Raw genomic sequence first — 18,020 nt, forward strand, 5'->3', positions numbered from 1 at the left:
TAATGTTAGTCGTTTCCTACCAGCACTGCTTTCCAAGGACCTAAATGGAAGCCAAGTAAGAAGTTTTTGTGGAGAGAAGGCAGCCAGCCAAATTTCCTGCTGACATAACCCTGTTTGCATTTTTTGCAGTACTCCAAGCAGGTGGATGACAGGTTCGGAGCCTACGTGGCTTGTGCCTCCCTAGTCTTCCTCTTCATCTGCTTTGTTCAAATCATAATCGTGCCACAGTGAGTACCTTTTCATCCCTTTGCTCCCACCTGCTCCCCTCCTCTATTCTGGCCTACTTTTGTTTGTTTTTTTCTTGAGAATTCAGAGCACCAAGGGGAAGAGAAGAATCCTTAAATAATTCATGCTCAAGTGGTGCGTGGTGCTTATTGTTTTCACTCATTTCTAGTGCAGATTAAAACCTCCTCACTGGCACGTGAGGTTTTCTGTTTTCCCAGCGTGATTTATCTTACCATTTACCTCCATCTTAGGAAATTCAGTTCAGCACGTTTATAAGCCTGTGGAAAACAAATATCACTAAGTAAGAAGGATTGCCTACTAAGGCATAGTACGCATTCACAACATGAGGCTAAGCTGTCCTCTTATCTGAACACAGTGGGACAGGGAGGTGAAAAACCCATCACAGCCTCATTGCTCAGAGCACTGAGATATCGGTCTGCTTCACAGATGAGGCATAACCTCTCATGCGTATGTTCTTCTGGACTCAGAACAGCAGTGCAAGAAGAAAGGTAGAGAGGGAGTTGAGCTACACATGCCTAAGCTTTGAGTAGCTCACTCCGGGTTTAAGGGTTGCAGTCATTTCTTTCCCCAGGCAAGAGTGGCGTAAGCTCCTCAGGGCTGTGGGGCACAGTGCTCTTGGACCACTGCAGTGAAATGCTTTGTCTGAAAGGCAGGGTATAACCCACTGGATCTTTTCCAGCAGTGAGCTCTGCAGACACGGTGTTTCTCCTCAAAGAGTTCATTAAAAAATCCCTTAAAATTAAAGCATGTTGCTATTCCCTGTGCTCTGGTTTAGTAGCAATAATACATCATTCACTGAGCAGTGCTGTGTTGGAAATAAATTTGGAGTTAGTCATTTTTAATCTGAAGAACAAGATCAGAGAAGCTCTGCAAATGCTCCAAATTCATCTTCATTACAAGAAAACAAAAAATGGTTTAAAGTGAGCTCCAGTATTATTTTATGCCATTACAATTGCTTTCTACTTCTGTTCACACCACAGATCTTTTCAGAGTAAAGATTGGTTTGTAGTGTTCAGATCAGATATTTGGAAGGTCACAGAAACAACGCATAGTCTGATGTTTGAGGTCATTCACTCTCCCAGGCAAGAGGACATTCACATCTGCTCACAGAAAGATTGAATCAGCAAAATAACATCAGTACAAATGCGCTGTGTAAACAGACAGATCTGCTTTGGGAAACTGGAAGTGAAGCTGAAAGAGGCTCAAAATTGAAACTAGATCAATCCCAGCAATTAATGCATTGTTAATTATGTCCAAAAATGTTCTTGGAGAGTCATTGTTTTAGCGAGGGCTTACACTTTGGATCTCTGGATATTACTGCTGTGACTTCACACCTGCAGAGGCCCTCTACCAGCCTTTGTGTTGCTCATCAGACTCCCTAAGCAGCCACTAAGCTGTCTCCATAAAACCCAGTTTAACATTTAAATGACAACTTGACAATTTCTGATCTGTGGCAACCATATGGCTGGCTCCTTTGTATTACGCAGGAGCCAATCCCTTATGGCAGCGTGGTGTAAATGTCATGCTGCTCAGTCTCTTTCCACGCCGCCCATAAGGGTGGTGGTTGTATTTTTTGGTAAGTTCTGAAGTGTCCTTAGGCAGCCTGGCCTGTCTGAAAGATGATTTGGTTCAAGAGTAAATAAAATTCCGTGTTTTAACTGCAGGTTGGAAGGTTCCTTCACCTTTTGGTTTGTTTTTCCTTATATTTCAATTGTATAGATTTGGTCTTTTATTGGAGGTAACAGTTAAGCAGCAACTGAAACCACACGTGTATACGTGTCACGATCAGAGCTTCATGGAAGACACAACATGGAATTTGAATCTGAAACTAGAGTCAAAATGGCAGTGATAATTTATGATGATAAAGAGGAATAGCTTTAATAAATTTTACAAAGGCTCAAACAGTGAATTAGCAAGTACAATTATCTTAGCAGTCATGAGAGAACACAGAGACCAGCTGGCTTTGGTGTGGTTGGCCTCAATGTCATGTTGCAAGAATACTTCCTTTAAATTATGAACAAGGCTAACTCCTGGGAGGGGGCCTAGCCTGTCACACTGAGACCAATCACTGGGAAATTGTTGTTGAATATCTTCGTGATCAAAATAGGTGAAAAAGCATAGTACAAAGTTGGCCCTGGGGTCCTGTTTGCACTTCAAAGCTGGGAGGAGCAGGAACCTCTCAAGCTGGCCAAGCTAAGGCTGTTTTCCCTGACTGTCCTCATGCCGTCGTTGCTCCCATCCCATGCACAAGACGGAGCACGGAGGATGGTGCAGCGCAGCCGATCCCTGTGTGTGGCAAGGGCAGGTAGCCGTTCCCATTGAGACTATTCCCACCCGGCTGCACTGCAGCCCTCAGCACACTTCCCTTCCCAGGGGTATCCTGCCCACAGCCAGCCGAGGGCTGACCTGCCATAACAAATTGTTCTATCAGCTCCTCCGGCGCATGAAATATTTCTCAGTCCCTCTGCTGTCACCCTGGCAGGAAGGTGATTGCTATAAAAGATGCAGTATTCTCTGCTCTGCGGCCTGCGTGAGTAATTCAAAATAGGACAAAGTATCTGTTGGTATTCAAGGCACCTCATATCTCCTACTGCTATGCTAACTGGAAAGCCCGTGCAGTGTGTCACAGCTTGTACTAATGTCATGTTCTGGAGAGCAGAGCTGCGGCTTTTCTATATGGTGTGAATTTAAAAAAAAAATCTCCTTGATTTCAGCTCTACATTTATGCTGGGTTTTTACCTGACCTGTTTCCTGATCCTGACCACAGTGGTGTTTGTTTCAGTCATTTACTCCTGTGTAAAGGTGAGTACTGTGGTTTCTTTGTAGCGTCCTTTGCCTAAGATAACTGGATCAGCAATCTGTTTCTTCAGCTAACAGAGCATGTTTTGTTAGCCATCCTTTCCACACTATGTGATAAGGGTTACAGAAAAAGCCTTTGATAAGACAGAATGAACTGCAAACAGATGTTAGGGTTGGCATCTCTTTAGCTCAGCAAGAAGTAATCACTCTGTGGATCTGCATGTCTATTAAGTCCCCTGCAGGCACTCTCATATTGATATAAGAACACATTTTGCAATGTGGAACAAAACACTGACCATTCGTTTCCTCCCTGTAAACTTCCCGCAGAGTCGCCTGTGTACTGGCCCCTGCTGCATATGCATGTTTGGGTAGGCAGATAATCAGAAGCAGAATATCATCAAGGAAAAACGTCCTGGGGGGAAGTAAAAGCCATAAACATATAGAAGTTTATCAGCCTTTTTCAGATGAGTGTACAGAGCTTCCAACATTTGGTGGGCTCTTTCTTGTAACTGGTTTTGATCAGCAAAGAAATACATTGTGTGAAATCCAAAAACATTAATTCTTCATGGCAGTCTGTGGTAAATTGGCAGTCAGCACTTTGGGAAGGGTGATGTGCTCATCTTTTTCACTCAAAGGTATTCCTATTACAATGCTGATGCTAGTTGATTGTATTTGCAGTTTTGGGGATCCTTCCAGTCGAGCAGTGTCTGAACGTGGAATATGTTCAGATTCAGGCTCCTTAGCCCAAGCTCAGCTTTGTTCCTCAGAGCCTGTAATAAAATAGCCCAGTAGCATTATGTTTCCTGCAGAAGAAACAGTGGGGTAATGGATTATGTCAGGCAGATGATTTGCCTCACTTTAATTATCTTCTCTCTGCCATTTTCAACAGTTGAATGTGGGTGCTCTTGACAGACTTGCACCTTTCATGTCTTTTTGATTTTTGAAAGTTAGATGTGGAGAATTAATCTTTGCCTTCTCGTTTAATAAGAGCTACAAACTGTTCCCGGTGAAAGAAGCTTCAGGTTATATTTGAACTTAACAACTCACTCACAGGGCTTCCCTTGGGCTTATGACAATTTTAAAGGGAGCCTAGTTTGTAAGCGCAGCATCCTATTGGTACTGCTTGTTTACCAGCAATGGGAATTACAGGTCAGAAATAGCAGTGCTAATAGGAAAGCTTGGGTCCCTTGAGCTGGGAAGTGGTACCCAAAGATGCCTGGTTATACTTGGTGTGTCCATTTCACATGAGGATGCTACTGAGTGTCATTAGTTTGTAAACTGGTATCAGCAGTTAATGTGATTAACAGTTAATTAACAACCAACGTGGAAAACTTTTGGTCACAGCCACAAAGGACTTCAAAACTGGGTGCAGAGCTGTGCTGGAGCCTACTTAACGCTGCAGTGGCACAAGGAGCAACATCCCAGCGCACTGCCAGCCGTGCCAAGCCACACCAGCACACCGGCTTTACCAGTGCTGTGCAAATACTGGGGCAAGAGCTGTGGCAGACCCAGATCTCTGAAGCATTCAAGGTGTCTGACTTGCAGCCAGATGGATTTCAAGGCACACAGCTGTTTGTCACCCACTGGCTTTTACAGGCTCAGGTTGCTTCCACATACTGACAGCAGCACTCATTCTTCTGTCATAGTTCAAAGGTTTTGGTTTTGGTTTGGGCTTTTTGGTTTAATATTATTACTGACTTTAATTAAAGATTAATTTAAAAGGCACACAGGATTTTTCAGTCCCTATGGCCCTAGGCAGATGTTCAGTCTTGCTTTCTTTGCCTTGATCTTACAAATTCCAGTGGAAGAGGTCTGTTCAGTGGTGCCTGCAACTGTTTTTAGGCTGGCTTTGCCTCAGTGCAGAGGCCCTGGAAACACAAGACATCAGAGGGAATTCAGACTAACATCAGAATTTAATGGGATTTTATGAAGCTCCTGGTATTTCCAAAAGTGAGTTTTCAGCATGTTGGCCCAGATCCAGAAGGTGCTTGTGTATAACATTCAGTGTGGCCAGTGCCTTCTGTGCACAGATTGCAAATATTGAAAATATCGGGCCTTCTAGCTCTGGTACCTTTTTGATTACCCGTGTTTTAGTGCTCCAAATTAGCCTCTGCTGACAACATCTGATTATGAGAGGGCTTGTTTAGGGGATGGGTACTTCTGGCTTGTCAGCTACCTGTCTGGTGGCAGCAGCTCCCAATAGCTGCAGCCTGCTTCTGTCATTAAAGATTTTGGTGTTTCAGGTCAGAGTTTTTTAAGCAATGGATTTACCCAGCCCTTGGTTAAGGGGTGTTACTTTATTTCTGATCTCCACGATGCTGCAGGAAGCATTTTTACACATATGCACGGGAAGGCACTTTTACAGATCCTTGAGATGAAATTTTACGACAGAGGGGTGTCAGCATTGTTTGTTTTGTTTCAAACTGGATATAGGATAGGAGAGCATGGGTTCTACATACCAATGGTTCATTCCACACAAAGTTGGAAAGCAGGTGTCCACCCCAGGTTATCAGCATAAGCATAACTTTTGCCTGTTTGCTGTGCTGTTACATGATAAGTGACTCTTTTTTCTTCCTCTTTCCAGCTTTCATGTGAGATTTTCCTTCCCTGTGTTGGCCTCTCCTTCTCTGGCTTTGACAGTGGCCAGCAGGCTCTTTCTGGACAGCTTGATCCTTTTTTATTTTCTTTTGCTGTCATTATTATCTTCCACTATAAAATTCTCCACGGACTAGAAGTTGATCCTGGAACTGCCAATGCAGCCAGCTTGGCTTTCCAAGTTTCTTCAGCTGTAATAAACAAGAGAGTTCCAGTTCTTCACTTTGATGCTCCATGAAGACTTGGCCACCGTGAGATGGTGTTCCTTCCCGATAGAGTCTAAGGTCATGGGAACCAGGGTCCCTTTGCAAATACTCCACTGACAGACATCTGTTTTGCTACTAACTTATCAAGTTTGTGTTTCTTCTTAAAATCCTTAACTTCTGGTATCTACACTGCTCTGTGTAATTCAACTTGCATGTTCCTGGGAGCACATATGAGAGAAATTTCAAGTTATCCTTTACAAGAAAATAAGTTTTTCTGTAGCTTTACATAGGTGCAGCTTGCCTACCTGTTTCTTTGCCTCCCAAAGCTGGTCTAGATGCTCCTGAAGTGTTTGGGCATTTCTCAAGCAAGGCAAAAATTACCTCTGAAAACTGTACTTTTTTAATAGACTAATAAGTCACTGTGAAATAAGTTACATAAATGGACTTGCAACATCAAGTTGCCTGGAGATGTTGTCTTTTACTCCAGAAGCATCTTAATGTACTTGAAAATGACTGAAAGGATTTTATTACAAATTGAAAAATCAGAACTTAAAGACCTCAAAGTTTTTTTCATCTCACAACACAACAGCAATTATCTAAGTGGTTTTCCATGTCCACAATATATGCTAAGAAGACAAAAAGGAGAAATGTTACTCCTCTGTCTGTGACCAGCTGTTATTGCAAAGTACAGTTTTTATTTAGTGTATTTTTGTTACGCAAATGACTGGAGGTTGTGGATTATTTTCAGTGTAACACTAGTACTTGTTGGACTGCTTTTTAAATTCAGACTTTACCTGTACAACAGTATCCTACCTTCCCCTTCTATATTTATTGGTACCTGCATGTTTTCAGAGCCTCTCTCTTCTGGGAGATAATGTCTTCCGGCAGTATTCATGCATTTCAATTCAGAATTAACTGGAATCGACTGGACAATCCAATTTCCTTTTTCCCAATGTGGTTATTTTTCTTTACATGGGGATTTTAAGAGGGCTAATGAGTGACCTCAAGCTTGTGTGGCAACCCAGACATGAATCTTGACTGCCCAAATGGATCATATCCTTTCTTTCAGCCCCTGTTCTCAGTAGTGCACGTGTGGGCTTAGAGTTGCCTTTTCATCAGACCTTCCCTTGTTCTGTTCTTCACTCAGGCAAGATTTGAGTCTTATTAAGAGGAGTAAATGGTCTTGGACAGTACAAACCAATGGGCTAACCAGCAACAGTGCATGGATTTTCACTGTACCTGATGTTCTGCTTCTTTTCCTAGGACAGAAGGGATTGGATTGGATTGGATTGGATTGGAAAATGGGAGGGGAAGTCATCTTATTTTCTTTTTTCTTCTTTTTTGTTATACCCCTGACTTGTGGATGTTTTTATGGAGGGAACATTGCTAGAGTGGAGCTGAATTATGAAAGCTGTGACAGGTCCCCCATTTCTGTCATAGAAGTCCTCCAAACTGCAAGTATTCCTGGTCTCTATCTGCCTCTGCGATATGGGGAGGGTGTTACTTATGTTATAGAGCCTCCGTGAATGTTATTCACAAGGCAGAGGTTCCTCGGATGTGCAGCATGGCTGTGCCGTTGCGCTCTCTATTGCCGTCCTGACCTCCTATGGTTTTTGGCATTTGTTTCCTCTTCATGACTTTTTCCAGCTGTACTTGTTTACCGACCTAAAATTTTCCCTAGTTTGCAAAGTAATGAGAACCAAAATTAATACAAAGAAAACATGTTTTCATTAGAATTTAAGTGTCTTCCACCGATAGCTTTGCTTGATATCTCAGGCTTGATTCAAAGTCAGGCTTTTTTGGGATTGTTGGCAGCAGGGGCTTGAGCCAAGATCCACAACAAAGCACTCCCAAGTTTTATTTAGGTGCCTGATTTCCCAGAGATTACAGAAAGAGGTTAGGTCTGTGCATACCTTTGTGGAGCTTGGCCTTGAGACCTAAACAAAGGGGTGGCAGAAAAACCTGTCCTGCTCTAATCTAGTGAGAAAGCTGTCTAAATGCAGCACAAATCCTCCTTCTCCCTCCAAATCCTATAGAGGTTAGAGTGGAGGAAAGCCCCTTGGCATTTCCCACATCCCTGCGCTGCTAGGGATCCGCTAGCTGATGTCTGCGTGGAAGCAGTTGGACATGGTAGGGCAAGGGCTTATCAACAGAGCCAAGGATTTCTATATTAGCAAGGTTTATTTCTGAGAGAGAGGTGTTTTGCTTTGTTTTACAGTGGCTGCATCAGCCTGAAGGATTGCATAAGCTTTCAGTGAATTTCAGTCAATCCTCATTCAGTGCAAATAAGTCATAACCCCAATTTCCCCTTTCATCCCATCCCCCACAGAGCCTTGCCCTCTCCTCTCGCCCAGAGTTAGCTGGATTTTTGTGCAGGTGCTGGTAGCAGGTGAAATCAGCTCTTTCAAAACTCTTGCCACAACCTCTTTCTCCCTCTGTAAAAGTCACCAGCTAATCAGTGCTTTGGCTGTTCAAACGTAATTACGTTGTAGGACTGCTGTGTGGGAAGCTATGCACTGACAAAATGTTGCATCTCTGAAGATGTAAGAGTGAAGGAGAAAAGGGAAAAGCGAGACTTTTAATAGAAACATTAGTCATAGTTAAATTGCCGTGCTGTGTCGCTACACTGCTAGCTTCTTTGTGTCTCTAAAAATACCCTCTAGTGGCTTGGTTATTCATGCAGCGTGCTGATAGGGAAAGGAGAGTTGGGTTCTGGAAAAAACTCTGGCAGTCTTCAGCAGAGCCCCTCTGCCCCGGCGCGGTGGCGTGGAGGGGAAGGGCACCGTGGGGCCGATGGTCTCCAGTGGGAGGGTGTCCGTGCGCAAGGGTTTCCTGGCGTCCACCTCTCGTTGCTCCAGCCCTGAGCTTGCACTGGGACGGTGGTGGCACATGAAGAGAAAGGGTTGGTTTCGTTGTCTTCTGGACTTGTCTTGTAGCTAACGCGACGCAAGGAGGCCTCACGCGATGCCGAGGGGTGACCCTTGCTGCAAAGGGTGCCTGGTTAGTCTCCGCTTTAACACACAGACTGTTTCTACCTGGAATGTGATGCAGCACCTAAAGCAAAGCATGCTGGTGGCCTGCAGTCGGAAAGCAATTAGAAGAAAGCTTCTAGCTCTGATAATAGTGAATCACTGGGACAGTCTGTCTAGGGAAGCTCTGTGATCACCCTCACCAGTGGTTATTTTTAGCCCTGTGTGTCTGTGGTGCCGAGCGCCATAGACCAGACGAGGCCAGCTGATTTCTCCGGTGCCTTTCACCGAGTGTCTGACAGATCACAAGACTAGCCTGGGCTTTTTAACAGTCGTTTTTCTGAAATGGCACCAGAAAGTCCTACAATACGCCTTTGTGATCAAAGGGATATGACATGTATTTTTTATTTCTGCTTTTTTAAATTTTTGATCCAGTAATTTACAGGCTCGAGCTCCCGGCTATTTCAGTTACAGATGGCTTGTGGTTTGCTTCTCACGACAGGACGAGCAGAGCACAGCCCTGCAAGCATGCCATCTGAGCTCAGGAGCCATCATTCCCATTAGGAAGGACTAAGTAGATTTGGTGAGCCAGCTGGGCCTGCTGCCATGAGGCGGTCACCTTCCTGGTCACCCGTGTCCCGGAGCCGCCATCCCCCATCACCACTCTCTAACCCCTGTGCAGCATCGGCACAGACGGCATGCTGAAGGATGCAGGCAGCTCAAATGCAGGTTGTAATCTGTAAAACAAGCAACAATTTTACATATTTATTTAATCTTTTGGGTTTTTTTTCCACATGCAGCTTTTCCCAGCTCCACTCCAGACTCTTTCTAGGAAGATTGTACAGTCCAGGACCAATAGTACCTTAGTTGGAGTCTTTGCCATTATCCTGGTTTTTCTATCTGCCTTTGTCAACATGGTATGTGCATTATTTCCTTTTGACCCACTCAGTTCTGCATGGTTTTCTAATTGGTGCTCTGCAGCATCGTAACCCTTGCAACCACTGGGTTTAATATAATCCTGCGTAATGCTTACAGCATCTGAGGTCGGTTCCCTTTTGCTTTTTGGGCACAGAAAAGAAATGGGAGCCTAACAGCTGAATCCCTATAGCCCATTATATGCCTGGCACCTATTTGTGCCCGTGCTCTTTTCTGATTCTTTAAATGCTTCTGCTCCAAGTACATAAGCCAAGCCTGAAGCGTACCCCTGTGTGAAGGGCCAGCACGAGGTCGATGTGTCGTTTCACTCCCACAATATTGAGTGGGACGTAAGTGTTGCATAGGCTTTGTGCTGGCCTTCTGCACGGTGCTGCATCCTGCTCCGAGTGCAGTAATACTTAACAGGGACTGTGAAGACTTTGCTTTGAGTTGCACTCTTGGGACCGGGGTGGTCTAGCTTTGCATTCAAACGCCGCTGATGATTTCAGACTCGGAGAGAGATGGGCTGTTCTCTAGGACCCTGCAGCTGCTGGTTTCTCACTTGTACGAATGGCTTGAAGGCTGAATGTTTTTTAAAGAAACCACTTGAATATTCTCTACCTTGCATATATCTATTTCATTTTTCAAGAGAGGGGCAAAAAAAAGGAGAGATGGGCGTGGGGCTAAAGCCCTGAGCTTGGAGGTAGCTACAAATACTTCATATGGCCCTCTGCTTCTCTCGGTTATGGCCTCAGCTGGGGCAGCGCTGACTTGCACTGGCATGGAGAGGCTTAAACACCTAAAAATCAGACCGCTACTTGCTCTTGCCTCAGCTTCCCTATACACCTAGTGGAGATTTAGGAACAATTTTATGCTCTGTTTTGTTACTTCAATGGGAGGCACCAGCTCAGTCGCATCAACACCCCGCTGCCGTCCCCCATAGTCACCTGCAAGGAGCTGGTGTGGGTTGCTGAGCACCACACAGAAATTAGAGCTTTGTTTTTCTGCATAATGTGTGATTCTTTGCATTCGTGAACTGCTTAGTATAAAAACTAGCAAAATGGACAAACGGAGCGGCATGTGAAGGACATCAGAATGGGCCTCTGCTGCTTGCTCAGCATAACGTAGCACATCAGCCTTTGAGCCTTGCTGCTAAAGTCTTCCCTGTAGAAGGACCCACAGCAGAAGCTTTAGAGATGGCAGGGGAAAGTTAGCAGCTCAGAAAATTCCCGTCAGCAGAAATAGAGCAACACCAGGACCTTATCACAGATAGCGGGATGTATTTGTACGTGTAATATCTACAGCCCTTCTGCCTGTGAACCTTCAGACATAAAATTGTATGTGAAGTTGAGCACAAAACTAGCTTTCTAGAGTGCACAGCCTGGATTTTATTAATTAATATTTTTGCGGGAGGAAAAACATAGCCATTGTACATGCGGTAAAACATAAGCCGGTGATTTCATTTTGCATATTTTGCACATTGCTACAGCCATTTCCAAGGAGCTTTTTAATTGATGCAAACCATTTTGTTTTCTTCTCCTTGTCTATGCCGCTGAGTTTAATACCATCTTTTTCTTCAGTTCATGTGCAGCACTGTGGATCTTGCCAGCTGCATGGCTGCAGAATACAACATCACTCCTGACCGGGTGGACGTATGCCTTATCAGCAACCTGACTTCCAACTACAGCCTGGGCACTTTGCAGGGATTCTGTGACAGTCCTTTGCCCAACTGCAACTTTCCAGAGGTATTGCTTGAAAAAAATGGGTTGCAGAGCTTGATCTGAGAAGGGGCTGTGTGAGGATAAAACCTGTGTGATAAATCTCAGTGATTCAGAGCAAAGCAAGGTTGCTCCTGACTGACGTTATAGGACTGACACAGGCTACTAAGCACAAACTTAAGTGTCTGAAGTTATTATCATGTGTCCACATTAATGTTTAGGTTCCTTCAGGGCTGACTAATCAGTAGGCTTTTATAATTGTTGGATCCTGCCTGTAGCAGGAGAAATGGCCTTTCTCCATGAAGTCCTTAATGGCATGCAGAACTGCAAGTCATTTCAAAGGAGTTTGTGGGTGCTCAGTGTTACTTGAAAATCAGTTCACTGAAAATCAGTGTCTAGTCATATATTTAACCCTCCTCTCCATTGTTTTATGTCCTGATGAAAAACTTGCTTATATATTCTTTCACTAGGTATGGTAGGTTCTGGCCTCAGGCAGGCTAGCAGCCCTGATAGTGGTCTGCTTCAATTTGCAAATGCAAACCCTACGTCTTCAGAACAACTTGTTTAAAAAAAAAAAAAATTGCTTCTAATAACAAAAAAAAACCAAATAGGTTTTACACACTGGTAGAATACTTTGCCAAAAAAAATCATCTTTTTGCATAGCTGTTCAAGACCTTTCTCTGAGGTTTTAGGTCATGGCCATTACATGTGTTGTCTACTGGAAATTGAAAAGGAAAAAAATCTGTCTAAGGTGTGGGCAGAATTTATGTCAAGGTCATGTGGGTTTATGGGGACCTGACAGATTTATGGCTGATCTGTTATCATCCAGTTGTCCAAGGTGCTACTGAAAGCCCTGGTATCCCACTGAACCTATTTCTGTTTAACCTAACAGGAATATGGTCCCTATCTTATTCAGTGAGGTTTCTGAGACCACCATTACTGTAACTTTCAACCCTCCAAAGGCTCTTACTATGTCCGCTGAAAGACCCAGTAACAAAATCTAGCACAGTGGAGAACCAGAAACGGTCTGTGTCCATCATGAGGTTGTCAGGAGTGCTGATTCAGGACAGAGAGGGATTTTAAGCAATGAGGAACAACCATTTTGCATGCTGAGGATGCTATGGCAGCATTGAGCCAGGTCCTGCAGGTCAGTGGGCTAAGCAGTGAGGAGTCACTCCCCTGCGCTCTGCAGGGCAGATGTTGGACCCGGTACAGGTGGTGTCTGTTGCTCCCAGTGTGCTTTCAGGAGATGGTGGGATCCTACCCCTCAGCCACAGGGAACATACACCCATTTTCTAAAACTGAAGAGTCATGTTACAAGCTGTACATGTTATTTTCTCTAATTTAATATATCAGTGTTGAACTATTAATAAACGAGCTCAGAACGTAAGTGTGTTTCTACTTCAACTAGGGCTTGCTTTTAACTGAAAGGCTGGATTTCCTCAGGCATCTGATACAGTTTTTTTGCCAGAAATAGGCCTGTCTGGAGAGAGTGGAAGCTTAAATCCTCACAGGTTTGATAGCAGGAAGGTGATGAGCTGGATAATGTGCCCTTCTTCGGTTTACATCCATGCTAGCTTTCCCAGGAGCCCTAAATGGCACCTGCAGTCTGCAGTCGCGCTTGAAAGCACTGGCATGCTTAACGTTCAGCTCTCAGATTGGCAGAAGTTGCTGCCCCACCACCCAGGTGTGGCAGAGGGCTCCAGTACCACACACGCGCACACTTCTGCAACCGCTGGCAGAAAAAAATCATCATGGTGTTGGGCATCAGTAGAAGTTTGTCCAGCCTGTATCTTGCCGATGGATTCAGTGTGTCACATCAGCAGGGGCGATACTTTCCAACTAGCCTCAAGTGGGTATCTGTCCTGGTGGTGTGAATTGCTAATACCCTTGGTCTTGCGTATTGTGCAAATATGCAAATTCAAGTCCAGATTTTGACCTTAAAGCACGAAGTATTCCAGCGTAACTGGATAATGCTTTCAGCTAATTCAGTAACCATGTCCAGGGCAAACCTACCTCACAACCGTGGGTATACAGCTGCGAGCCTTATGCCTCTTGAGTATAAAGCAAATAACGCCTGATGAAGAATGCAAGAGTTTTCCTCTCCATTGGTTCACTTAAATTTCTTGTAATGTGGGAGTATCCCACAGGCAGCCCCAGGTTTACGTGTTTGGTCAGCATAACTGCGTAACTCCCAATCCCTTTCTATCCCTCTGTTTAGTTTCCTTTGTTTTCAGTTTTGATTTATGCAGCTGACATTCATCTCTATTCTGGTTTTTTTTTCCCTTTTTTGTCTTTATACAGTACTTTACCTACAGTGTCTTATTGAGTCTCCTGGCCTGCTCTGTGTTCCTTCAGATCAGCTGTATTGGAAAACTGATCCTTATGTTAATCATTGAATTTATATATGTTCTCATTGTGGAAGTGCCAGGGGTCAACCTTTTTGACAATGCAGATCTCCTGGTTACAGCTAACACCTAGTAAGTGCCTTTCACTTCTGAAATCTTCACCTAATTTCTTTCACCCAGTGACTTTAGTGTGGCATTAGGTGGATGGGAGCGCCGAGGCTGTGGTGCAAGCAAGGGAAGCGCATGATGCCAGAGAAGGCATGGCTGTAAACTAAAGCCTTTGTCAATGCTCTCCACCTCTGAAGAGTAGGAGAACACAGTTCCCTTTAAGATCTTTTTAATGTAGAACTTGACTAATGAACTATCTATTAATAACAAAATATAACTGGAATCAGAGTGAATCTGTATTTCTTTTTTTCTTCCAGAAATGAGGAGCTGTAGTTAGTCATTCTCACTTCTTCTGGTATTACACTCCCAATATAGAAATATATTTTCTCAAAAAAAGAAAAAAAAAAAAACTTCAACAAACTTGAGCTGGCTCAGGGATGTGATAATGAACCACTGAGATGTTCAGGCATCTGGTATATCAAATCCAGGTTGGGATGGTGGAATGGTGGTGTTTGATGTTTGGCTAGTGATCTCCTGACAGTTGCTGTTGGACACATGTCTGCATTTGAAAAGCCAGTATCACAGCTGGTCTCAGGACAATTCCCAGCAGAAGGGCCTGAGCTAAGTGGGAGTAGACAGTTGCCCTTTTACTTACAAAAGGTAGTTGGTCATCACCAGGTCACACATTAATCATGGTGGCAACCTCCTTCAATTGACGTGGTTACCCCTCTCTTGAAGGGCACGCCAAGGAGGGAAATTTGGCCCGTCCGCAAACCCACCCTCCTCCACAAGTGTGATTTCTCACTGGGAGTTGCGTTGTTGTGTCAACTACTTGTTTTGATGATTTGCCCTTGTAGGCAGCAATTGTACTTGAATGTGAGTCAATAAAATCATGGTGTTGTCTAAAGGTGAACGTGATGCTAGTATGTATAATAAGGAGAGTTGCCTGTAAGACATGAGAAGTAGACTATTGCTCTACTCGGGAGTGGGAAGGCCTAATCTGGAATATGTTTTCCACTTTGGGGCAAGAAGGCAGTTCATAATAATGGAGAGTCCAGAGCAGCAAAGAACAATCAGAGATCTAGAAAGCACCAATTTAGGTGAAACATTTGTCAATGATGATAGCTGTGGTTGCTCCTGTCTTGGACAGGAGAGTGGTTGAGAAGATTCCCATGGTCCTTCCCAGTGCTATCTTGTATGTTATCAAATAGCTTGTGTAGTTACTCAAATTTCTTGACAGTCATTAACCCCTTCAAGCTGGATGCAGCTGGTTACTTCTGTCCTCCACATAAATATTCCATGCTTTTAGCATTCCTGTGCGCCCAGTAATAATTAATAGAGGTATGGCTTTTACTGCCATTGGCAGTAATCACTTAAATTATTTTGTTAACTCAAGTGAATGAAATCATGTAGGAAACCCCATGGAGCTTTCTGTGGAGGTATGGGGAGAATGAGGTTTCCTTCCTTTTTTTGCAGATGTTACGTATTCCAAGAGCAGAAGCTATTTAGCATTTTCTAACACAATTAGAGAAATAAAAGCATTTTATATCCCAAATATCATTTCATTCTTGTAAGTCAAGCACTAAGCGAAATTACAGCACTTAGGAGTATAATTTACGTCACTTCACAATCAAAATGTCAGTAATAAAGTGGAGAAGGTTAGCATGTTTTCCCAGAAATAGCTTTCTGTGATGCTGTATTCTCTCTCACTAAATGATATTTGTTTTGTCTGGAGAGCTCCATGGACAGCTATTTATTGTCCCAATGTCTGGCAGTCCATTTGTGTGTTGTGGGAAATAGGAGCTCAGCATGTAGCGCATAGTTCAGAGAGGTACCTTATTGTCCAGCTGATGTTAAAAAAAAAAACAACATGACCTCATACTACTTTAATTGGGTGCCCATTGTAGCTACATAATTACTGTCTGCTCTGCAGCCATTATGGTACTCTGACTAATTAGAAGTGATACAGATGTCACTTCACACTTCCGTGTACCAACCAACCCAGCATGCAAGCACCTGAAAGGCTGATTATAGCACGTTGGGAGTTGCTAGACTTGACTGCAGGGGCACACCAGCATGGTGGCATATGAAGTATAACTGGATGCATGGAGCTTCTATCATAGCACCTTTTCCCTATGCAGAAGATAGATTAATGCATCAGTTTTGAAGATGTGATGGACCAATGTGATGTTCTAAGTTGAGTTCTTGCATAGTGGAACCCAAAGAGCTTTGCCCAGTGATTTGTTCATCAAGCCCATCACTTCTGTTCGAGCTGTGGTTTGTGATTTAGAGGGCTGTCAGTCCTTGGCATCATGGCTGTGAGAAGGGAGATGCTCCTGTCCTAGGGAAGCTGTCCCTAAAATCAACCACCTTTCCTGCTAAAAAATGTGCACTTAACTTGAGCAGCAGTGTATTTAGCAAGCTTCGATATGTGTTACCTTCCAGTAATTAAAGAGCCATCTGCTACTGGAAATGTCTGTCCCATGGGGGAGCAACCTACCAATGTAACGCCATTATTGCTTCCACTGGGCATTTTCACTTATCCAAAGTGTTATTATAAATACTGGGTTTGCTGCATTTCATAGTCTCTGCTGAACGTTTTAGAGCAAGCCTAACGCCCACAGTGAGCCACAGCCGCAGTACAGAGGGTCAGATCTGCCACACTTCCATCATAAGACAGAGTGATAATGGGGGGGCAGTCAGTCATCCTTGGCCAGGTAGTGATTTAGGGGAGTAGGGGAATCATGCTGCATGTGGGAAGTGTCTCCGACTCCAACTAGATCCAGCCTTTAGTGTAGGAGTCACTGTCCCCAGGGTTCCCAAACTGGGTCCAGGTCCAGGCACACATATTCAGTGCTGGAGCTGGCCAAGAGGCCGTGCAATAGATGGTGTGCAAGACAATGGTGGGTTGCAAAATCCATGTCAGAAGAAATTCCACACTCAGAGCTGCAGAAAATGTCCTGGAACAAACAAAGTTAGAGAGTTACTATGCTTTTAGTTTTTAATTTTATGCCTAGTTAGGCTCCCTCAGCCATTTCAATTTTGATGATTTGTATCTCTGAGTGTGTAGCGAGAGGTTCCCTCCAGTGCCAGAAAGCTGTGGCCTGAAGCTCTCAAGACAGCTGTGAGATTCTCAGGCTAAAGATGTATTGTGTTAGTAGCCTGCAAAGCTGTAATTGCATCAATGACACTACAGTAATTTTACCACTGATCTCTCTTTCCATTTAAATAGTGTTTTAAAAGATCCATGTACATGGTTCTCAGCCACCTAATACTTCACCCACACTTGAGAAGAAACCCAGCAGCATTAAGCAATCAATCAGTCGGGAACTCAGACAGCTACTACCTACCAGAAAGCTCCTTTCCATGCTTTCACTGTAAGAAAAGCACACCCTCCATCTTCTCCAGCAGTTCTGCTTCATACGAGTACTTCTCAGTATTGTGAATAGTAATAGCACTCCTCAAAGGGTTTTCTTTAGTGCACTCGTGTGCGGTACCCATAGCTAGGCACAACACGGGAGATGAGCAACTTGCAGAGGAAGGGAGTAGTGCTAGAGTTAAAGGAATTAAACGCATCTCAATGCTACTATAAATGGGGAAGAGAGGAGCTATCCCTTACAAGATATTAGCTCAAAGCTTCCTTCTTTAGATCAAATTTTCCAGTCTGACCTAAGGAAGTAGGGACAATGCACAAGCGTTTGCTAAGCATTCCATACTGACATTAAAATCCCAAATGATTCTCCAACTCTTAATGCTTCTTAGATATTTTAACCACGTTGCACCATCACTCTGGATTTTTGAGTGTAGCTCAGACGACCTTTTTTCTCCTCCCCACCTCCCCGGCATCATGTTCTAGTGTTGTGCTTTAAAAGGGCTATAGCCCCACACAGTGTTAGAGGTGCCACATTGCAGAGGTGGTGGTGAATGATGGACAGGACGAGTGCTGGAGGGAGCCAAACACTCTACTAACCTTGTGTTTGTGGGTTTTTTTTCAGCATGTCTGCAAATGCAACATCACCGTGGTGAGTCACTTTGGCATGAAATACTTTTATGGGGTTTTGTTGGTAGGCATTTTCTGTTCACAAAGTGCAAATTATCAGCATGTTGACTCACCAG

At 43.9% G+C, this 18,020-nt stretch overlaps 1 protein-coding gene across 1 annotated transcript in view; it reads left to right on the forward strand.

The window, feature by feature from the left end:
* Positions 1–18,020, forward strand: part of ADCY5 (adenylate cyclase 5) — a 220,636-nt gene that overhangs the window by 193,506 nt on the left and 9,110 nt on the right. Inside the window, exons 11-16 of the mRNA XM_069780958.1 lie at positions 130–227; positions 2,961–3,048; positions 9,616–9,732; positions 11,311–11,475; positions 13,753–13,928; positions 17,900–17,926. Coding sequence (XP_069637059.1) covers positions 130–227; positions 2,961–3,048; positions 9,616–9,732; positions 11,311–11,475; positions 13,753–13,928; positions 17,900–17,926 — 671 coding nt within the window. The remainder of the gene's footprint in view (positions 1–129; positions 228–2,960; positions 3,049–9,615; positions 9,733–11,310; positions 11,476–13,752; positions 13,929–17,899; positions 17,927–18,020) is intronic.

This window comes from Haliaeetus albicilla, chromosome 4, assembly GCF_947461875.1.
Source record: "Haliaeetus albicilla chromosome 4, bHalAlb1.1, whole genome shotgun sequence".
NCBI classification, from domain to species: domain Eukaryota; kingdom Metazoa; phylum Chordata; class Aves; order Accipitriformes; family Accipitridae; genus Haliaeetus; species Haliaeetus albicilla.